This window comes from Brienomyrus brachyistius, chromosome 3 (genome assembly GCF_023856365.1).
Source record: "Brienomyrus brachyistius isolate T26 chromosome 3, BBRACH_0.4, whole genome shotgun sequence".
NCBI classification, from domain to species: Eukaryota; Metazoa; Chordata; class Actinopteri; order Osteoglossiformes; family Mormyridae; genus Brienomyrus; species Brienomyrus brachyistius.
The window spans coordinates 27,867,377-27,891,159 of NC_064535.1; the positions used below are offsets into that span (position 1 = coordinate 27,867,377).

General features: G+C 45.0%; 1 protein-coding gene across 1 annotated transcript in view; it reads left to right on the forward strand.

Annotated features, from left to right (window-relative positions):
- Window positions 1–116: 116 nt before the first annotated feature.
- The window catches only part of LOC125738898 (synapsin-3-like), a 59,523-nt gene continuing 35,856 nt past the window's right edge, over window positions 117–23,783 (forward strand). Inside the window, exons 1-6 of the mRNA XM_049008409.1 lie at window positions 117–349; window positions 6,118–6,540; window positions 12,110–12,167; window positions 18,477–18,568; window positions 22,741–22,897; window positions 23,204–23,293. Coding sequence (XP_048864366.1) covers window positions 6,149–6,540; window positions 12,110–12,167; window positions 18,477–18,568; window positions 22,741–22,897; window positions 23,204–23,293 — 789 coding nt within the window. The 5' untranslated portion in view covers window positions 117–349; window positions 6,118–6,148. The remainder of the gene's footprint in view (window positions 350–6,117; window positions 6,541–12,109; window positions 12,168–18,476; window positions 18,569–22,740; window positions 22,898–23,203; window positions 23,294–23,783) is intronic.

The following is a 23,783-nucleotide window of genomic DNA, read 5'->3' on the forward strand; positions in this document are numbered from 1 at the left end:
AAAAAATGTTAATCGTTTTTTGTGAATTATAGCTTAAGTTCATACACACGTATCAGCAATGACGTGTATTGCACGCGCTTCCCAAAGCAACCGTATATTTAAACCAGGTAACCTGCGATTGCAGAGAAATATTTCTTGGAATACGGATATTTTATCCGTAGCAATGTTAACAGCTGCCTTTAAATTTTAGTGTGATTTATATATGCAATGGCATTGAAACGGGAGCGCAGGATGAAGGCAGTGGGCTTTGCGTTTTCCCGGCATGCCCTGCTAGGGAGGCAGGGGGGCGCTGCAGGGGCTGGAGCGCCGTGTGGCAGCATCGGAACGGAGGACGCGCAGCGTTGCACAGGTAAAAACAGAATAAAGGTTGATAATCTGCTCATTTTGTGGGTGAAGACAGTCGTATGTAGACAACAAAAGGTTTATTTACGACGCAATTTCCGTACAATTTCTAATTTACTGTACGGTGCGAATCGCTCCCTAAGCTGTTACCAGTTCTCAAAAACAGCTTGTTAGATTTCGCATAATTTTCGTATCATTTACACATAAACGTTATTTGTACGTTGAAAGTAACGGCTGCATCCTCTTTTTGAGCGACGGACCTCAGTAATTCCTTATTCATATGCTTTCTGCCCTGTGAAAGCATCAATATTCATTATCTCGTACCTGCGTGTTTGTAAAAATTGATCGTCCGGCGGATGTATTGTATTGAATTTTGAGCATTTTCGTTCGCTTCGTGCGAGAAGATCGCCAGCTGTGGGCTGGGCTTTTGTATCAGCGAACATTTTAAATAGAAGCTACAGACCAGCGGTTGCAAATGGAGAAGGGCTCCGAGTCTGCTGGCCGCCGATGGATATTCCGATCCTGCTCTTGGAAATACACCCTTAACGTTTGATTAAAACTTTGCTTTTAATCTGCTACCACTTACTTACTTAAATGTGGTGCTGTGTCGGCTATACACTATGGGGTGAATCAATCACCGGTGCTCCTTTGCAAGTCAGCAGATAGTGTAGGTGATAATGCAAAACTTACGAACAAATTATCCAATAACTAAATGTTGATCTAATCCAAGTGTCCCCAGGCCTGTTCATTAATGTTTCTAGACAATGCAGTTTATTCTAGATAATGCAGTTTATTCTAGGTGATGCGGTTTTCTGTCTAAATAATTCATTAAAGCAGTGAAGAGCTGAGGTTGAGTGAGGACCAGCGCTTGGTGTGACCCTGTAGGGTGCAGATTGGGCTCCTCTAATCTCAACAGCAGGGGATGCGAAAGGTGCAGTGTGGCTTGAGGAATGCAAATGGGGCATTGTTTTGGAAGACCAATTTTAATTTGCTGTAAAAGAGAGAAGTGGCTGGGCTCGACTGGCAAGAACGCATGTAAATGATAGGAGTGAAGTTAAGTGGAGTAGCCTGAAATCTGAAGCTGTCATAACTGCAAAAGCAGTTGCCAGCCAGATATTACATGAGACCGTCATTCTGCAAACCTGTAAGATTGTATATTTACAAGTAATTATGCCTCTGAAAAGGAAACTACAAATGTAAATTACAGTATGTTTTTATGACTGCTGAATCTCAGCGGCCAGATTTATGTATAGATTATTGTTTCATTAAACTAAGTTAGGAGGATCATTAAACCGATTTTGTCTTGCATGATGTGTTGTCTTTTTTTATTGGTTCGACTTCCCTGGGCCATGTCCCGCAGAGAGTTTATTGGACGGTGTCCTGTGATGACACGTCCCGCTGAGAGTTTATTGGACGGTGTCCTATGATGACATGTTGACATGCCCAGACCCATATAATGGGATCCTCCAGAACAGGCTGCCTGTATTGCGAGAGCCTTGGGAAACCTGAGGTAGTTTTCTGTATTCATTAGCCCTGGGTATGATAAAGATAATGAGGACTACCAGCCAGCTGTTGTGAAATATCATCCCCAGTGGGGTCCCAGGCTTATGCATGCTGCGAGGTAATAAAGCGATGCTGATTTGTACATTTAATACAGACGATGGTGAGACACAGAGAAATCGGAAGTGCTAAAAATAATTCCTCTGTCCTCACCCGAGCTTAACTTGACTTTTCAGTGTATATGGTATATGTGGATTCCACCATATTGCCAAGCCGTTGTCTTCTTGTACTCGGAACAAAAGATCCGTTTTGCTTTTTAACATAAAAGACATCCTTATGATATAAGGGTACCGTACGCTGCAGCTTATACAGGAGGTATGGAGGTAGTGAAGGACATACTGGAGAATGTGGGTCAGCAAGCGCGATGAGTGTTTGAACTCTGGTTTGGTGTGGAGTGTTTTGGCTTAGATTTCCAAGTCTACACGCCTCGTTTCCAATATGAAAGGTCTTTTATGTTGTGTATTTGAGTATTATTTTTGGCTTTGACATTTCCACAATGCCAAGGAGTTTAGAGGAGAAGAAAGGAATGTGTGTGTGGCCTCATAAACCCATTCTACCCAATATTTGATTGAGATTACAAGCTTGCGTGTCCTGCACTGTCCTTTCTCTTGACGAATCAGTGCCTTGATCATGTTTGCGTTGGAATGTGGATGTTTTGAATCATGAAGTCACATGATGCAAGCTGGCCTTTGTTGGAATGTCAATGATGCTGTTAATTCTGTATTATTAAGATGATGTTTCACACAAATCAAGATTTGTAAATGTAGCAGCCATTTTGGTTTTATATTGCATTTATACTCTGTGTACAAATAGGAATATAGAGGTGGTTTGAGCAGAGTTTAGTTGATCTTGCTATAGAAAATGATTGTCCTTTAGGCTTGATGGCTAAATGGGACAGGAATTGCCCGAATTTCTTTACACGAAATAGTTGGATCTGTAGCCATGGATAATTTGTAGACCTTATTAAAGCTTGCTGCAGTCCTGCTCCCTTGAAGATTATACATTATCTTGAAGTGTGGTCATTTGGGTGTAAGAAAATCCCAATGATGTCTTTCCTGATTACACAGTAATGCAGTCCACACAGTTGGCATGTTAATTGTAGTCATGTCTTAAGAAAAAGCAAGTGAGAAATGAAAACTGAGGGTGTCGGTGGCAGACTGGGATTCCAGAATGCATACGAAGGGTTAGCTCTAGTCTGGGTGAAAAGACGCCTTGGTAGGAGATTTCTGCATGTGTACGTGGGCTCAAGCGTGTGTGCCACAGTTTGAAGATGGCGGACTGTTCACTGACATCTTTGGCTGAGAGGTTGCATAGGGAGTAGGGGTAGCTCTGTTGACTCAGACAACTGTGGCTGACGTATTAAATTCTGACCTGTGTGGGTTGAGGGGGGGGTTTGTGTATATATAACATGGTGGGGACCAAATGGTTTTTTCAGTTCCCGCAAGAGGATCCTCAATTTTCTAAAAATCCGTGACTGCAATCAAAAAACAAAAAATGCCAAACGTCTTATATTTAGTTTGATTGCTTATGGTTAAGGTTAGGGCTGGGTTGGGCTTCAGGTTGTCATTGCTGGGATTAGGCTTTTTCCCATAGAAATGAATGCATGGTCTCTACAAAGAGGTTTGCATTGTCTTCTCATATCACGTGTCCCTCCCACAGTTGAAAGACACGCAGACGGGTTGATTGGTCTCTGTAAAAGTTTAAGATTATCTTTATGCCTGGTACTGTACTTACATTGCTCTAGTACCCTTGACTTGTGTTCTATGCTCCACCCCCCACACCCCCCAACCAAGATGTGCATTTAGAAGATGGCTAGCTGAAAACGCACTTTTCCTTTTTCTGTCTCAAGCCATAGAGGAAAGGCGTGCTTGATGCTCGATGCCATGGCCATTACATAATTGAATAATTTGAAGCAGTGTCCCAACCCAGTCCTCAGGGAGCCACAGATGGTCCATGTTTTTTCTCCCTCCCTGCTCCCTTGGGAAGGAGCAAAAACGTGGACTGGATTGGGAAATGCTGGGTCTAAAGTAAGGTTTTGCCTTGAAGTTTTAGGCCAAAAACCTACTTCAGCACCTCTGTGCTGGACAGCTCCCTTTGTCAGTTAATCATAGTATGAAAGCTATGAATTCTGTCCAGTCGGGGTAAAAAAATAAATAACAATGAAGCAATATACCAATTCAGAAGTAGTTCTGCTTGTGCGCTTATTTATTATACATAATTGTTAGTTAATCACATTTAATTATTTAAGAGAGAACAAGGATGTGATAAATGCATATATTTTACAGGTATTTTAGTTGATTCAAACAATTTCAAATAAAAGGTCTTTATTCGAAAATATAGAAAAAATGGCGGTTCAGTACAACATGCTGCCAACTCTTATTTATTGATCTAGAATTACTGCTTTTCTTTCTGATTAAGAGCTTAAGAGAGAAGGATCCTATGGCTGTATGTCAGTGGATAAACCTCTATTTGCATCTAGAAGGGTGCTTTGTGGGTAAAGTTGTGCATGGCAGTGGTCTCCCAAGGAGCTGGAAATGAATGATTTGGTGTAATGAGTCATCTTTCACACTGTTCCCAGCAAGCAGAACGAGTTCACGCACGACACGATCCAAACGGGGCCCCGTCTACAGTGCAGCTTTCTACCGCATCTTTTGCGGCACTGTGTTCATTTTCCGGGACTAAATATAATTAGCAGGCGGGGTCGACGTCCTTGCTCGGGGTGAAGTCAGGTGCTGAGGGAGGAAGCTACAAAGCAGTAATGATCATCCTGTTAGATGTTTTGTATTAGTTATGCAATCTCCTGGGATGCCAATATCCCCATCATCGGGGCAAAGCATACATCACAGGTACCAAATCTCAGCCCAGTTCAGTAGCAGTACCTGAAACCTGAGCGTTTTTCCATCACCATAAATGAAACACAGATGGGTCCCCATGGAAGAATGGAGTCACATTCACTCATTGTAGCTCAGTGCCCTAGTAACACTTTATGCTACTCCTTTATCATGGCGAGTTAATCCTGGTGATTTCCATCCCATTATGTAATGTTTTACACAAAATGTATATCTAGAGCTGTACATTTTAGCGCACATTTTCCATCTTAACAGTTAAATATGAGATCTGTATGCGTTTCCTTGAAGTGTTTCGCAATTCTAAAAATCCGGAGTGATGTTGAACGTGTTAGATAATGCATGTGACACACGGATGCTTGTTTTGTGGGCTCATACCAGCGCATACTGATTCACTGTGTTGTTAGAGAGCGAGAGTGTGTGTTATATAACTGCAGCCTTATAATGTGAGAGTTGAGCTCAGTGATATCTCAAGGAAATGACGGCTGATTAATGTCACCAGGACTTTACCTTAAGCAAGAGCCAGGCTATTGAATGTTTAAGAGTGGAATGGAACAGACAAGACTCCTATCCACATTTCCAGTCCTCAGTTTCTGATCTGACATGCTGAGACTCTGTATCTTTACTTAATGGGTCATGTTTTTAATAGTAGCTGTCCCGGGTTCTGGGTCATTTCTTTATTCTATTGTGTCTGTTCCCTCCTCCACACTCCTCATGTCAAACATGCCGGGGTTGCCTTAGAATCAGTATGTTGTAAGTCAGTGCAGTGTAACAAGGGCGCCCCTGCTGGACATCAGGTGAACCAGCAGGGGTCGCTGTTTACTTTGCTGTTCTGCAGCAAAGCTGGAGGTGGGCCGTACTCAGCCGTTCTGAAAGAGGCCTCTGCAGTTCCTGTGTAGGGTGAGGTGAAGCCTTGCTTTTCAGATGAGCACTATTTTGGCAATTACCAATCAGTTACAGTAACCTGCAGCTCTTCTTCCTAACAAATCACATCAGATGGGAAAATCTTAAGGTTCCTCCTTGCTTTTCCTGAAATTAGTTTTATTATAGAAGAATGCAGTATAATTGTACTGTAGTAATGATATTGCAAGCCTAATTTATTGCATTAAGATAATGCTGATGGAACAGATGGACATCAAAGTGCCTGAAAGTTTCTTTGAGTCATGCTGTTCATATCCTGGAGGGTGTAGTCGTATGTGCATGTAAATCATATGATTAACATTCTGTAATTCGAAGGTTTTAATTAAGCAGCTTGACTTTAACAAGCTGCAGCCTTTGTTACCAAAATGCTTGAAGGTGATTGGATACCTCTGTATCAGCTGACCCAACTGCTTCTCACCAACCAATCCAGATGCTCCTTATGTTTCAGCCCTGACCCTCCCCCCCCCCCACGGATTGCCATGAATTACCTACGGCGACGCCTGTCCGACAGCAGCTTCGTGGCCAACCTGCCTAATGGCTACGTGCCGGATCTGCGGCGGCCGGCCGCTCCATCCAGCCCGTCCAGCTCACCAGCATCTCCTGCCACGGAGAGACGCGCTCAGCAGCGCTCCGCTCCGGCCTCCTCCTCCGCCTCAGCCTCCTCCTCTTCCAACTTCCTCAGCTCTTTCTCCAGCGTGGTCCGGAGTGGCCCAGCCGCCACTGTGGGGCAGGCAGAGCCGTCGCGGTTGGTGCACGGCCCAGCCCCAGCCTCTGCTCCATCTCTAACCTCCAGCCCTGGTGCGACTCCATCCCTACCTGTGGTCCCCAAGCCGAAGGTCTTGCTGGTTATCGGTGACTTCCACACAGATTGGTAAGAGAGCCCAACTTGATGCTACCGATTGACCTGTCTCACATCTACCTCTTTAGTGATTTTCCTGTCATCAGTATACAGTGCATCCATCCATCCATCCATCCATCCATCCATCCAACTACTTAGCAAGTACAGGGTTGATGTCATCTGGAAGTTTATGCCAGGCTGCTTTGGGCACCAGCAGGTGGTCGACCCTGGACAGGATGACAGCCGCACCCAAAATGAGCAGGGTAGCAGACTCTACACTTACATGAGGGACTGAGTATCGAACCCCTATGCATGGAGATTTAACGCAACAGTGCCACCTCTGAAGAGTCCACTGTACAATTTAGTATAAATTTAATCTAATTAATGGGATGGATTCGGTAACTGTGCTGCCTCTTCTTGTACATCCAGCTAGAATCCCAGGTTTCAGTATCTGTTCTGATTCTTTGTTACTGCATTAGCAGATTCCTTTAGCCAGCTTTATGGGACCGTTTCCCACCTGCTAACTCATATTCGTAATGTCACATGATTTTTTATTTCTCCCCATTTATAAATAATTCTACATCTACAGTAGGTAACCTTCTCCCAATCTCACCTATCTTAATTTCTACGCTATTTGGAATACTGTGGGAGGTGTCAGATGCCAAGTTGAGAATGCTTACATGACTGTTGTGGTTTATTAAAATCGTAATGAACTAGAAGGGTTTTTCAGGTATGAAACGAATGAATGACAAGGTCAGACTATAAATGGGATGAGAGCTTGTTTTTTCCGAGAATGTGTGTCATCCAGTCTGATAGCCAGGCAGTCCAGTGTCATCATGTGAGGCCCGCATGAAATCCCACGACCCTGAAATGGGGCTGTAAAACAAGTCTTTGTCTTTATAATTCCATAACAGTCTGACTCGTGTCCTTCTTCTACTTAATGTAAATATTTACTGGATGGTAATATCCTGAATTGTAGGAGGAAAAATTAGTGTTCAAACAACAATACATCCATTTTCCAAACCGCTTATCCTATTGGGTCGTGGGGGGGCCGGAGCCTATCCCGGAAGCAATGGGCACGAGGCAGGGAACAACCCAAGATGGGGGGCCAGCCCATCGCAGGGCACACTCACACACCAAACACTCACACATGCACACCTATGGGCAATTTAGCTACTCCAATTAGCCTCAGCATGTTTTTGGACTGTGGGGGGAAACCGGAGTACCCGGAGGAAACCCCACGACGACATGGGGAGAACATGCAAACTCCACACACATGTGACCCAGGCGGAGACTCGAACCCGGGTCCCAGAGGTGTGAGGCAACAGTGCTAACCACTGCACCACCATGCCGCCCAACAACAATATAGTTCTGTGCAAAAGTCTTAGGCAGTTAAAGGAAATGTTTAAAGCAATTTATCTGGGTAAGTGCGTATTTGCTAAGAATAAAAAACCTTATACCTCATGCAAATGAAATTATTTTTTTATGTTCAGAGAGTTATCGTATGAGGTGTGTTAGTGGTCAAATAAAAAAATACATGTGCGTATTGGATGGTGGGCGACTTTCGGAGAGGTTTTGAAATGGCCAAGCTGACACGCTTTGACATGTACATCAAAGTTTTACGCCAACATGAAGATCTTTAAACGTTATTTTTTTATGCCTGCCTAAGACCTTTGCACATTACTGTATGTTTTGTCATTCAGGAATTTTTTAAATGGCAAATGTTATGTATAATAACTAATTGTGGATTTATTAGATACTTTTGGCTTTACCTGGGCAGTTCGGCCGGCATGCAGGTGCAGTGGTTGGCAAGTGTTGCATCACACCTCTAGGACTTGTGTCATTCTGGGGTTTCCTGTACGTACTCTGGTTTCCCCCCATAGTCCAAAAATATCTGAGGCTAATTGGAGTTACTAAATTGCCCGTAGGTGTGCATGTGTGAGTGACTGGTGTGTGAGTGACTGGTGTGTGAGTGACTGGTATGGGAGTGACTGGTGTGTGAATGAATGGTGTGTGAGTGACTGGTGTGTGAGTGACTGGTGTGTGAGTGACTGGTGTGTGAATGAATTGTGTGTGAGTGAATAGTGTGTGAGTGAATGGTGTGTGAGTGTGCCCTGCGATGGGTTAGCGCCCCGTCTTGGGTTGTTCCTGGCTTTGGACCATTTAGGATAGGCTTGGCACCCCTGCAACACTGAATAGGACAAGCAGTTACAGAAAATGGATGGATGGATGGATGGATGGATGGATGGATGGATGGATGGATGGATGGATGGATGGATGGATGGATGGATGGATAGGCGATGTACTTTTCTAATATCAGCAAAACTAATGTTTCCGTGTGGTATTTAGTATATAGCTCTGGGAAAAGAGAGACCACAGTTTCACTCATTTCTCAATTTATAGATATGCACTTGTGTAAAATATACTTTATCTTTGTGAACTGCAGCCCGATCCTCCCCTGGTTCTCATTAATGAAGGGCTTCTTCCTTGCTTTATGGGTCTTCAGTCCTTCTTCTAGGAGCCTGTAATTAATTCCCCCATCAGTGCACTTCATACCACCGTTTCCCATTATTTTTGAAGGTCACTTGAGGTCATCCTCTGATTTATGAGGCACTGCTGGATACATTGACTGTCATCTCTGGCATTAGAAAGCTGCTTCTACCCTCTACCTGGCTGGTTTTGGGTCATTGCCAGTGTCTCCTAATTCATCTTGTTCTTGTGTGCTGTTGTCTTAGAAGCTTGAAGCCTGGAAGCAGCCTGCCTATCCTTTTGCCTGCAGAACTAAGATTAAACCAGGATTTAAAAATGCAGATTTTTCAAAAATACAGAGTGGTCTCTTAACTTACAGCTGTATATATTGCGCCTGTCCATCCATTCTTCCAGCTGTAATCGGCGTCTATACATTGAAATCAAATTGCCCATCAAATTGGCATCACATCCAGGGTGCACCTTTGCCTTGTGCTCTGTATATATTTTATTTGGCTTTTTAGATCTAAATTCATTTAGAAATATGGTGACAGCAGATACACAGTGAGTGCACAGCTACTGTGGATTTGTCTCCACAGAAAAGAACACATGAGAGTGATGGACACCAGGGGGCGCCGTTTCACAACACAGCAGTGACACTGCCGGCCCTGCATCTCAGCTCCATCTAATATCCGACAGCGTTCTCAGGGAAAATAGATTGTTTGAGAATGGTGTCAAACGAGTGACTCTAAGGATCTTGTGTCTAGCTATAAATGAAGACCTGAATGTGAAACAAATGGTAACGAAAGTGTCTGCGTGATAAGATTATACAGAGCGAATGAAATTAGGATACATTTATAAAAGCAAGCTTTAATTCACCACATTCATATTATACTAGATCATCCATCCATCAATCTTTGCTGATAATGCGTAGGATCATCTTGGTCCTGAAGCCTGGCACACCCTCCATGGCATGCGCAGGTCACCTCAGGCCCCGTGTTCACACTCGCACTACGTTGTACTTGCCTCGCTGACGGTTTCACGAAAGTTGGTGATGAAGAGCGGAAGAATGCATACAAGTGAGATATATCATCGTACGCTGACATGACACGTCATTTGCCGAGGAGAGCAGCGAATTGGGACACAATCGCCACCTACGTTACCTCCTTTAGGAAAGTCTGACACGCGCTCAGTAGAGCTGGCTTTGCCGCCACGGTCTGCCGCCTTGAATACGGTTCAGGCTGCTGTGGTTTCGGCGCTCGTTCAGTGCGAAGCTCACTGCTCCCCTTCTCTCCGGCTGCGGGACCTCGCTGACATTTTTGTGAGCAAGGGAATGTGTTCGCAGTGACTGGGCGTCGTGTGTGAAAGTCCACAATTTTCCTCATTTCGTTTTTACGTTCTGTTTTATGTCACTGTGAACAGTAACCCCTAAGGCACGATAAAAAAAAAATAAACGAATTAAGAAAAAGCACATGGTTACCCGGTTTTCTCGTGACCTGCCAGGCGGCATCATGGGAAGTATGGATGGAAACAAGAAAGGAAAAAAATAAGAACATAAACAAACGACAAGAGGCCATTCGCCCCATCAAGCTCATTTGGGGGTTAACCTGGTCTGTATATTGCAGTGATGAAAATCACGCATCATGCCATGGCAATAGTAATAAAAAGAGGTTCTGTTTAAGAAAGACATTGGTAGAAATTATACCCAAAATTCTTTTTCTGGCACTTTTATTTTAAAGTGTATAGATAGATCTTCAGTGAAACTGAAATATGGATATTAATTTAGGGGGATGTTTGCCTTTAAGAGGGCGACTTAAGGGTAGTTCAGGGATTGACAGTTTGAATCCTTGTGGAAGATGTTTATCCCAGGTCATGAAGAGGCAAGAGCGAAGTAGGGATGGGTGTTTTGTGCTTTGAAGCCCCCCAGAGCATTCCAGAAGCAGCTCTGAGTGTATCTGAGGAAACCTTGCCTTTTCGCACAGCTAAGGCCTAATGTCGATCTATTCTGCTGGGGACACAATGGAGGCCCACAGCTTGCTTTCTGAGAGGACCTTCTCGCTGGCGCTCCGACGGTGGGACTGCGAGCAGGTCGGAGTCCCCTTATGTGAGACCTGCACCGCTGTGTTAGGTGGACATGAATTGTCATTGCGGAAACCCCCCGCCCACCCTAGCAAGCTTCGGTGATGATTTATTTACTTTTTTAAACGTGTCCATTTCGTTTCACAGAGCTCAGTATCATGGGCTTTTCGTATCAGAGAATAGCTGTTCCTGTTGACGCTTCTGTCTTCCAGTTGAGAACTTGTTTACGCTGCATTCCCACAGTCCGCACAGGTGAAAATAACAGGCCTGCGACCTATGATTACCCTTTAGATGTATTTTTTTCTGAAATCTTATTGTTACAGTGCCTATTCTGAAGACTATTTTGTCATACTTGTAATTGTGGGCGGAACAAATCATAGAAGTTCTGTAAGAGATCGTGCCCTCATCATTTGACAATAGCAACACTCTGTGTTTATACTGAATTGTACTATCTTCTATTACTGTTTTTCTGTCAGTCACGAACTGAAAGTGTTCTTTGTGCTACCTGAAGTGAACTTTCACGGTGAAACTGAGAGGTATAGGCAGTTTGAAAGCAGCTACCTTGGTTGAATAGCTGTAAGCTTTAGCGAACAAGGTGGTGTAGGTGACCTGAGCGAGGGTGAGCCTGCCACACAGTGAGCTGAGATGTCGCAACATCTGGAATGCAGTGTCCACTTTTGAAGACATTCAAAAGACATTTAGGCTATGAGCATTTTCATTTATGCAAAAAACATTTCATTTAGCCTGCAGGTATTTTCACTGGTGTTTACTGTGATCTGTAATGATCAAACAATAGGAGTAGCTTTTGGAAGGTGATGTCACCCAGACAAGAGGCTTAGCCATCGCTCTCCCTTTCTGTGGTTATTTATAAACATAGACTGGATGTGCTCCACTTTTTCCTCGTGGTATGAGTGTGTCAGCAGTTCCTCGTGTGAAACCTAATGCATCGCCAGTACATTACGTTAAGTAGTCGGTACATAAGGCAGAGGAATTTTAATTGGCTTAGTTTGACGCTTGCCTGACTTTTTTCTTTCTTGTGTGTGTGTGTTCTTTGCAGGGCAAAGTATTTCCGTGGAAAGACGCTGAACGGGACGTGTGAGATCCGGGTGGAACAGGTGGGTATAAGCGGGAAAGGGAAAAGGCTCTCGCTCAGAGATGCGCAGGGTTTTCACCGATGCTGCGACGACATTTAGCTGTGCACAACAGTGCCTCTCATTCATACAGATGGATTTTTAAGGTTCACACGAGTTCATTGTTCGGGATTCCATGGAAACGGCCCACCAAGGGTGGCATCACATGACCTTGTCATGAGTCCAGCGCATCGCTGGTCTGTTACGACATAAGGCCTTTAGATATCTGCTGCGATGAATTTATAAGGAATTAATGTAACATTGAGAGCAGGTCCTTGTAATAATGATATTAATGCTTCTTTATGACAAAGCAAAAACTTTATCGCAGTATGTTTATTAAGATTACAGAACTCTTGCCCATAATTCTTGTTAATGCCTTTTTAAAACTTTAGCAAAGTACCTCTGACTGTACTTTTTTCTAATTAAGTCTTGTCATTGAGAGAGAACAGACTTTAAACTAATGGCTTTCTCCTCTTACTCGTTGGAGCCACGTTTCTGTTTCAGTGTGTCACATGACTACACTGACATCATAATTAATGGACGGTTGCTTGTAGTGCCCTCCATTCGGGTTCAAACATGGGTATGGGCAGCGATCATTCTGTCGCAGTCTTAAGTCTGATGTTCATATGGAAGAGAGAACCTTTCTCTTTCAAAGCAGCTTTTTTAGGGTGGATCCTACAAACCGCGAACAATGAGAAATATCGTGCAGTTTAGCATCTTCGTATTATGTGTGTAATTCTATTGTCCCACTAAACACACTTTGTATACATCATTGAGTGATGTCTATGACTAGAGTCGATTGTTTGCATAGATAAAACGTCAGTTTCAGGTGGGAGCTGGTCATGACTTAACCTGAGCTTCTCCATTGGCTCGAACTGAAAGATCATTGAGGGTGTGTTAGATTTGAAAAATATCTATTTTTATAATGTGATGCTTTTGGTTATGTTTGTATCCTAAATGCCAACATTGAGGAAGAAAATTGGGCAGCGTTACGGTTTGAGAGAAAAGAATGAACAAATGATGGGTGAAAAAAAACGTAGAGGCAGAGCTGCCTGAAATTGCCTGTCTTGGAGAGCTTTCCTGTTCATTTAGCAAAGCCTTTTTTATTTTTATCGCTGTAATGACCAGCTAATTGTCCTCAGAGCCCTTCAGCCCAGTGAGTAGCCCCCCCCCCCCCCCCCCCCACACTGGGCGTTCCCATAGATTACCGGAGGCTTTTCCGTCCAAATATTGCACCAGTAACGTGATCGGTTTGCACCCCGCCCCAGAACGGGGGTGGTTCACTGACATGGCAGTACCTCCTGTGCCTGTTCTGCTGTAGTTCTGCTCCGCGTTCTGGATTTTTCCAGCTCGGTTGTAGCTGAACTCTGGCTCGCATGCCCGCCTTCACCCATGACTCCCGCTACCTAATAAGGTACCAGATGGTGGCTGCAGCTTTGTCACGTCAAATCGAGCAGACCCCCACCCTACTCAGTGGGCCCCCAAGTGTAGGCGAGGGCTCCGAATACAGGGAGGGGCCCTGTGGGAGGCCAGTTTGCGCTGGGAACGCCGACTCCTCCGTCCCATAAGAGCGACAGTCTGTGGATATCGTTTGAACGGCACTCTGGAAGAGAGTGGGGGGAGAATAAGATGGGGGCCCTAATAAAATATTTGATGAATTGAATAGTTTGTTTGTTTCCTTTTTCAAATTGATTGGCCTTTATCAGGATATCTGTCTGGGTCTCATAGTATGAGGAATAATTTATGTGCATTGAATTTGCCGCAGCCTGTGTGCCGTTGCTACATTAGGAGATGAAAACAAGCCATGCACACACACCGTACCCTCACAGATATCTGCTGTGTATTTATGTACGTAATTCAATACTTCATTAAATGGTCACTGTCGGCCTGATAGCTTGTGGTCAGCAATGATGTGTACGACCGCTTTTAAACTGTCAGACACTTTATTGGCTTATAAATAGATCCATGCAGATACATTGCTGTCATCTTATCGTAGCGTAATAAAAGGGTTTGAAATGATGATTGGAAAATATCACAGTTACATAGGATTTTAGATGTACAGTCTGAAGTGTGAGTAGAGTTTTAGCTGCTTTGGCCCGTACAAAAGTCCTGGGTAAGATCAGTAATGGGAGCAGCTAATCCCAGGCCCGAGGCTCCAGTAGGGGACTTTGGCACATGGGTCATCCAGAACCACATCTGCTCCAACTGCCTGTGATCCCCATGAGGAGGGGATCAGCGCGTCTCGAGTGCCCCTGTGCTTTTCACGGCAGAAGCCAACTGCAGTGCCTGTGTTTATAACCTCTGCAGGTCTCCACATTTCTTCAAGGTTGAGGATGCCTGCGGTGGAGCTGTGGCACGGGGGAGGGGGGGGGGCAAGAATTAGGAGGGGCGGTGTACGGCCGGTGGTATTTGGGCACCTCGCTGATCCGCATTCCACTCTAGGCCGCTCCTGTTGGTTCGCCCCCCACCCCCCTATTCCGGGTCATTTATCACAAGTTTGCTTGGCACGCGAGGCAAAAAGCTTCCACGGGAAGTGGATTCGGGTTCATGGCAGGACATCCTGGGGGTTTGAAATCGGTTTTTTTCTCTGTACTGAATCCCAAATACTTTGCCCTGTTAAACCAGCAGTGACCAAAACCTTGAGTAAGATACACGTATGAAGAGGGTCTGCAAAACCCAGAGCATGAGTGTGAATATCTTTATATCTTCATATGTGGCCTGGAAGAGCTCTATTATGTACTAGTCATTGTCTTCGGTATGAACAATTAAAGTCAATGAATTATATGCCAGCAGGTATTTAAACTGCACTGAGTTACAAAATTAGCAAATTCAGATTTATCTAACTGTCTAAACCATCTTTTAATTGCTTATCCTAATGAGGATTGCAGCCTATCTCAACAGCATAAGGCAGAAGGTAGGGTTACACCAATGATATCTCCAAAACAGATATTCAGTTTTAACTGTTTATTATTGTTTATATATTTTTGCTCCTTTTAGAGAGCTAATTTTATGAGTCATTTTAAGTGCCAGTTGATGAGATCCGGATTTGTTTTGTCAGTTTGACTTGTTTGGGGCCCGAACCGCTCAAGCCTACGGTCGTGAAGTCTTGTCGCACTTGGCGCAGGTTTGCAAAGCAGATTGTTTATAAAGTTATCAGAGCGGAGCGGTAGATGGAGCATGTCAGCGGAACACGCTAATGCCAGCATGTATCTTCGGGGACAGTCCCGAGCAAACTTTCCAAGCAGGAAGGGACAATTATTTGGACAAAAGAACCACCTCCTCCCAAACCAAACACCGCAACACTGCTGCTTTCGCGGGGCCTCTGAGGATCGGCGTTTAAGCTACTCCTTTCGTACAGCTTCTTGGAAGAAAGGGACAACTTGTTTTGGCAGCAGACGAGTGATAGTCAGTCATCGTTTGGAGGGATGGTACGACGGAGAGTGTTAAAACCAGCTAGGCCAAGATTAAAGGCATACAGGGTCAACGTGGGATCCTCCTCGGTGCCTTTCGTTTTGGGTCCATAATGCCCCAGCGTTTGTACTTCTAAAAACCAGCCGGCCTGCATTATGACGTGAGAAGGCCTGTCATTAAGTGAGATGAACGCCCGCCTGCCCCAATTTGTACGAAATCCAGAAACGTTACGCTCACCTTCTCATTTGACCGACCCCCGCTGCCCTGTTTGCACGTCTGAAATAACGCTGCGGTTTTTACGAGCTTAATTTAGATGTGGAGTCTACGGGTCCTGTAAGCGGGCTGCTCGTAGGTGGGGAGGGCAGAGCCGTCGCCACTAATCTGCATCATGTGAGCTCATTATAGTTTAATGAGTGGAAGAGGTTATGGGTCCAAGTTGGAGGTTTTAATGCAGGTTCAGCTGTATGTGAGGTCATGAGTTGGGCTGCCTTGCCAGGGACCTCACACGCTCCTGATGCTAGACCTGCTCTAAACCTCCACCACATCCAGTCAGACTCTAAAAATAGTCAGAGGTTCCAGATGGACTTTGTGTCGGGGAACGGTCTCCGGGCACCATATTTGGATGTAGCCTGTACTACCGCTGCGGAGTCCCCTGCAGTGTCCTCCTGGGGCAGATGTGTGCTGTCCTCCAGAAGGACAAATAGGTCATGATGTGAAACAAAACAGGAAGAAAAATCATACAGAGGCAGCCCCTCTGCATTTGAAGCTGTATGGTTTTATTTCCACAGAGCAGTAAACCTGATGGGTTTAGGCTGGATTTCTCACTCTCCTCTGGGCCTTGAGCTGAAGAGCAGCTACGTTTTGGTCAAGTCGTGCCCTCGTCCTCTACTGCCCCTACAGTCCAAACTGCTAATTGCAGATTGTGTTCTGTGCTGCCCAGGACAGGCTCCCTGCCCCTCCATGATCCTGACCATGATTCATGGATGGAGGGGGGGCCCATTTTACTGAGGTGACCCCCACACCCCTTCAGCCTCCCCTGAGACCCCTCCTCCGCCCCTGGATGGATGGATGGATGGATGGTGTTTTAGTAGCAACATTATAGTTGTTTTCATTTGTGATCAGCAGCCATTTTTTTGGGAAACGTAGTTCTCGACGGTGGTGGCAACCTTAGACCTACAACTGTTCAGTTATAACCCAACAATTAATGTACAGTTTTGATTTCAGCACTGAAGGACACTAATAGTAATTAGAAAACAATTACTGCATTTAACAAATAGGTTCGTAGAAATATTGTCCCTCCACTTGTTTTGCTTGTGCCTTTGAAGGACAGGTCATGTTCTTACATCAAATTATACCATTCGTAACAGCAGAAGTTTGCTGGGCTGCAGATGCAGTAAATTTAAACTAAGTTTTTGGGAGCAGTCCTGTTCTCACACTTAAGTGTAAGTGGCCAAAAATAAGCTTAGAACTGAGGGAGAAAATAAAATATCTGTCGGGATAACAGATGTATTTTTACACCAGTCCTGCAGAATTTAGTAATCTGTTGTTTTTTTGGCCTCAGTAAGACCGGCGGCCATTTTTTGAGAAATACAGAACCGACGTGGGGCATTTGTATGCGTCCTGTTCTCTTTCTCAAAACGGGAAGTGATCCAAGTGACCGAATCGAAACGGTAACCATGGCAGTCGGCATCAGGCTGCCGAGTCCCGGCTGCCCGTCCGCTGGCTGTCTGTGGCCTGTGCGCCGAGGAGCGGGCCAGTGGTCCTGACAAAAACAGCCCAGGGGCTGCCTGGAGTGCCAGCCTGGCAGAGAAGGGAAGAGGGGAGCTTCAGCCCGGAGCAGGAGGCGTGTTCTGCAGCAGACACAGAAGTTTCTCTCGAGGCCCTGTATCCCCAGAGAGCATGAAGAACCCTGTCAGTGGTATACAGATGGGGGGGGGGGGGCTTCTCTGCCCTGAGTCGCCCTGTAAAAGAAATTAAGGGGCTTGGTTGCCCCCTTTGCTCTCATCTGTGAGTTTTTTCAGCCCATAGGTTAACTTCAAAGCCACGTGTCTGTGCACATTACATCAGAGGGCTCTATACTGCTTTTAAATAAACATTTCATCTCCGCATGCAGCATCACTTTCCAGGCTTCCGGAAAGTCCCCTTCCCTCTCTCCGAGACCGTAGCTGAGTTCCGGTTTTTGCAATGGGCTAAAACAGCCGAATCAGATTTAATTCCTCCACGGCCACATTTTCATTAAAGGCGTCTCAACTTTCTCGCTCCAGGAGATGGTTTGGGGTCGGGGGGGGGGGGGAGGGGGGGCAGTTTGTGCATCTCTCCAAATCGTATAAATCAGGGGAATTCACAGTAAGTTAATATCTTGGTTATTGTGGAACCAAAAGCCAACAGGAAACAATTTCAATTGTTTAGATTTACGGTACATATTTTAAACACCCCTGTCACCTTTCCACCAGGCATTTTTTGAAGAATTCTTCCTACACTCAGTCCCAAGGTCCTCACAATAAGCCTAATGCAGTATGTGTCCCCTATAGACAAAGTGGAACCATTTAAGGAAATGTTTTGTTTGTTTTTGCTTTTTTTTACTTTTTTTTTCTTCTATTGGACCACGAAGGCCTTACCACCATTACAGGAATGTTGAGATTTGTTGTTGTATTCACACAGACTTAAGTATCTCAGTGTTAGAAAACAAAGGCCTTTGTCATGGATACGTATATGCACTACTGATGCCTACATGACTTGGACTGATGATGAAGGAATTCCCAGACCCGGGGGTCTTCCTGCTGCTGAAGCAGTTAACCTGAAGTCAAACGTACAGCTTGTTGTGTGAGCAAAGTATGTACAGGGGGTCTGGTCATCAAGATGACGGAGCTTCATGTCTTGCAGGCAGAGTTCTCCGAGATCAACCTGGTTTCCAATGTGAGCAGAGGATGCATGGTGGATATAAAGGCCTCCAGACGGGCCGGCCGGGTGAGCAGGTAAGTCACCGTGCCGTCGGAACATGAAGGCTTTCAGCCAAAGTAATGTGCAAGTGAGAGATCAGTGTCAGATAGAGCGAATTGAGGTTTAAGCCCTATGGGTGACATCACACTGCCAACCCCGGAATCAGGCAGCTACTATAGCATATAAGCAGCATATAAACCGCCCATAATATCTGCATTTCAGCTTTTTCCTGTACAAATGGTTCGTAGCACAGTTCTCATTATAGCCGTCCTTGTCCATGCCTGCAAGAATTTGTTCTGGGCTCCCTAAATTGAATTTGCTAATTTGTGACACGCTGCTAGGCTGAGATTCTCACAAGGTTTATTCTGAGGCTGTGAGCCTGCAGTCTTGCTGTGGGTCCTTGCAGAGGGACTGCCATTTATGTCACCGGGCCTATCTGACACATTCAATCCGTCTTTGTTAGCCAGTGACGCTAATAGCTAGGTAAGACGTTCATCTGCTATTCACAGTGAAGCCAGAACATCGCACACTGTGTGATTATAGTTGAACGGCAAGGAATAGTCTATTTTCGGATATGATTTGTACTCCCCTTTGTATTATTTCCCTTCGTGCTGCTGAGTTGTTTTTACATACGTCTCAGTAAAGCTGACTTACATGCAAATTGTTACACCCTAGCATTTTCTACAGGTTATAGCAGAAATGGTTTGTGGCAGTTTAGATTACCTCACTCGCTCAGTTGGGCTTGAACCGGGAGCCTCTGATCCAAAGTACAACTGGATATTTGCTTAAACAAACATCCCTAAATAAACGCAGTTCACTCTGAGCATAGCAGTGTGTACTGTGCTATGTTCCAATCAAGCCTGGCTTCTCACTGTGGGCTGCCTTTAGAGTCCAAAATATACCCATTTCTTGGTTCATTTCTGATGGATGACACGGGTCACGTTTTGCCCCTTACGTAAGAGTGAATTCGTTGCTAAGCCCCAATCTGGGCTGGCACTCGGGCACCTGTCCCAAAATGTGGGGGTTAGTGGTGTGTGGGGGGCAGGGGTTTTGTAGGTGACACATTAACAGGGGACCCCTCCACCGGGAAGGTGGGCTGCTCGGGGCACAACTGGCGCTCGCTGCCTACAGGCCTCTGAGTTTCTAATCAAACACACCCGCCCCTCATCTGTCTCTCATCCCACGCCCCCGTCAGCATCTTGACAAAAGCCTGGTGTTTTTCACAAAGTATAAGACAGACTTCAGGCATCTTTGGCTGGCAGGAGGCCTTCGTTGGCGTTTGTTGTCTCACTCGAGCGAGAGCGAGCGTGCAGACCGTAACAGTTTCTACGACTTGACAGATGGCGTACCGCTGGTGAGTTCGGGGGCACTGCCCTGCACTGAGAGCAGCCCTCGCAAAGACAGACACTCTCTGTTCACTCCTCTCCTCATCTGTGTGCCCTTTCCCCATCCAAGCCCCTACTTCTGCCAGCACTGGCTGTCTCTCCCTTATGCCAATATCATTCACTTTTTTTTTTTCATTTCTCTGTTTTTCTTCACTTCATTGTTCCCGCAGACAGTTTTGCCCAGTTTGACGATCACCATCTCTGGGGATGAATCAGAGCTGTCGCGTTTACTCGATTAATTAAAAGCATCAATTAATTTCCTTCTTAATTGCTCAGCAATGTGAGGTAGGGAAGACTGCATACAACAAGAGAGTCCAAATACTGAGCGAAAGCATCACTTGTGTGGAAGGACTTCACATTGTCTTCTGTCAATATTGCAAAGCAGAACTTAAACATCACTGCAGCATGACTGCAATGCAAATGCATGTTAAAAGAAGACATTCGGGGTTGACAGACTCGCCCAGTAATGCGAGGTGAGCCATAGATACATGCCAGCCAGCTTCTCGGAGTAACCTAGCCTGCCTTTGTCATCACTTTCAATTACATTTTGCTTATTATGATTCCTGTATCTCAAAATAATCGTTGCTAAAATTAAGGTTAGCCTCATCGCTTGGCTGCACCACCTTACACAATATGGAACACAATAACCAATTAATATGAATCATGTTTTGTTAATGTATTGTGCCTTTTGATTATGGCTGAATGATACTAGGAAAGGTTCTATAACTTATTAATAGAACTTATTGTCTACCAACAGAGTCTGTTAAATAAGTTGGTGGTTCCTTGAGTTGTGCCAGCAGACAGAGCAGTGCTGACAAATCACTCGCTTTTGCCAATATTGTCCATATGGAATGCAAAATATTTCCATTCTTGACCAGTTTTGCTCGCTTTTCTCCTCTTTATTCATTTTTTTCTGATTAATTTCTCACAAACGTGTCACATGGCCTATGAAAGAGTCTAAGAGCAAGGACGAAAGTGATTACGGCGATCGCATGCAATGCCCATGCCAAAGGAAGGCCGTCAACTTCAGACTGGTTTTTCAAATCGGTACTAGATAATATTGAAAAGGCGCCATCACTGTAATCGCAAAGCTTACTAAGTTTGGTTTCCTACGACTGAGGAAAAATGTTTTAGCGCAACTCATTGATGGTTTGAACCCAGCGGACTGTCCCGGTCCTTGTGATGCGACGATCGCATGTGCTTGAAATGCCATGTCGATATTAACATGGCGCATCGTAGAAGCCTGTCAGGGCGCAGTGTACAGTGGGCAGTGTTTCTGCGGCTCACCGTCGCTTTGTGGGCGTGGCTTCTCGGCAGATCCTCTGGTTTCCTTTTACGCTCCGAAAACATTCAGCTTGAGTGAATTGGAGTGCCTCAATTGACGGTAGGGGTGACTGAGCATGCGCCCCGCAATGCGTGGTTGGTTGCTGCCTTGCGCCAATTGCAATGTATATATCATATTACTCGATGAATCGTCAGATTATTCAGTAGATTGCTCAATTATTGATATAACTTATAGTGACAGCCCTAGAATGAATATGCATATTTTAGGGTGTCATTGTGGCTTGTGGGTAGCACTGTCTCACACTTCCAGGGTTGGGGGTTCAAATCCTGCCCCCAGTCTTGTATATGTGCGTTTTGCATGTGGGTGTCCTCTGGGTACTCCAGTTTCCTCCTGTCCATGCAGTTCAAGCTTATTGGTGTCTGTAAATTGCCCATAGTGTGTGATGGTATGTGCCCTGTAACGACTTGGGATGCAAAGCATCACCAGGGTCAGTAGTAAGAAGATGGATGGAAAGATAACTATGTGATCAAGTGTATGTGTGTCAGTCTTTCAAGACACCTGTTTACATAACAGCAAGAATCCTGTTACTAATATTTTGCTGCAGCAGCAATGAATGTTTCCAAGTAATTGATTTTTTTTCTCTGTTGGTTTTGTTTAATTTCAAACACAGACCATAAATATCCAAGAGAGCATGCAAATGCGAACCAAACCAGACATCCATCTTCTATAACCACTAATCCATTGCAGGGTGACGGCAATCCTGGAGCCAATCCCTGTAATCACAGGGTACGAGGCAGGGGACACCGTGATCTGGATGCCAGTCCATCAAAGGGCACGCAGACACTCTCAGTGCGATTTAGGGACACCACGAACGTATTTGTGCTTCAGAGTGCCCAGAGGAATCCCTCACAAACTCAAAGAGAACATGCAAACCCCCCACCCCACCCCCCTCACACACAAAGGGTGTGATTCAAACCCACAACCCTGGTGGGGATACGACACACACTCTGTGCAGCTTTGCACATTCAGGAGTGCAGGTGGGCGAATGGTCACTCCCTCAGTGCCATTTTAGTCTTGAAATGTCAAGGTTTCCAGTGTCCTCTTAGTCTATAGGAAATTATAAGTGTAGTTTTCAGTACCGGGTGTATTCATTTTGCTATCAGTTCCAGCTTTTATAGTGCCCTTCCTAACATGCCCTAAAACGCTTAACAGAGATACTGCAGCATCGGCAGATAAAACTGTAGCGTATTAAAAGTGGAGAAGGTTTAGAAGACAGCAGAGAGTGGGAAAATCCTGTGGCAGTTACAGGAGAGGAAGAAAGACTGGAGTTTCAAAACTTCCTGGCTGTTTAACACCACCGGACATGTGAGCAAAACTCATGTCAGATACGGGCGCCTGCATGCTGCAGATGGGTGTTGTGGGAGGTTTTGTAAGCCAGTGGTGGTCAGCTGGCCGGGGTGTGACCCGATGAGGAAGGAGGTCTTTCCCATTTTTCTAGCCTTTGTTCCAAGCTGATCTGACCTTCATACGCCCTTAGGTCTTTCAAGCCGGACTTTGTCCTGATTCGTCAGCACGCCTACAGCATGACCCCAGGCGATGACTTCAGGAGCCTGGTGATTGGCCTGCAGTTTGGGGGCGTGGCCAGCGTGAACTCCCTCTTCTCCATCTACAACTTCTGCAGCAAGCCCTGGGTGGTACGTGAGCATGGTGTCCTAAGTACAATGTCCTGCCCTAAAAGTGTTCTAGGTTCATTTATTTAAACGATTAAGGGATGCTCTACACATCTGTCTTCCAAGTCTTGGGGGAGTTTCCAGCAGAAACAATTTGTTTTCCCCCCTGCTGGTTTGTGGTGTGAAGTTTCAGGGTGATTATGAATCTGGTCAGGTTTAATTTCAGCCAAATTATTCACAGCACAGGCCACTCGTGACATGCAGTGACTAGAATAGTGAGCATTTACTTAATGGTTTGGCCTCATCACTTTCATTTCATGTCGTCCTTAGTTTTCTCAGATGATTCAACTGTTCCACTCCTTGGGTCCAGAGAAATTCCCCCTGAATGAGCAAACCTTCTATCCGAACTATAACCAGATGGTGAGTATCCTCTGACTGCGGAATGGTGCTGCTGTCAATGTGCCTGTCTTTCGGCTCTTCGTCCTCATACACAGACTAAAATCACCAACAAAAATCGAATCTACCGTATCTTCTAAAAGCAAACTCTCTCCAAGTGGGTGACTTAGATGAGATTGTTATTTCTTTGCATGCGTTTTTCTTGGGTTTCTTGAGCTCTTGATTAGAAAATGCCTAACATTTCAAGATGTTTATGCAGACGCTAATATAAGCTAAATATTTGTACTGTATATTCGTATCTCGCTATGTCATACGGTTGGCCTTGCCAAAAAGATGTCATCAAGTAAAAATTGTTAAAGTGGATTGTTAACATAGTCAGGCTAAATTCACTGCATCTGGGAGGGTTCTGTGTGTGTGTCTGTGTGTGTGTGTGTGTGTGTGTGTGTGTGTGGTCCACACAATGCAATAAAACCCTGTTATTTTTACGCTATGGGGACCACTTTTTTGGAAATTC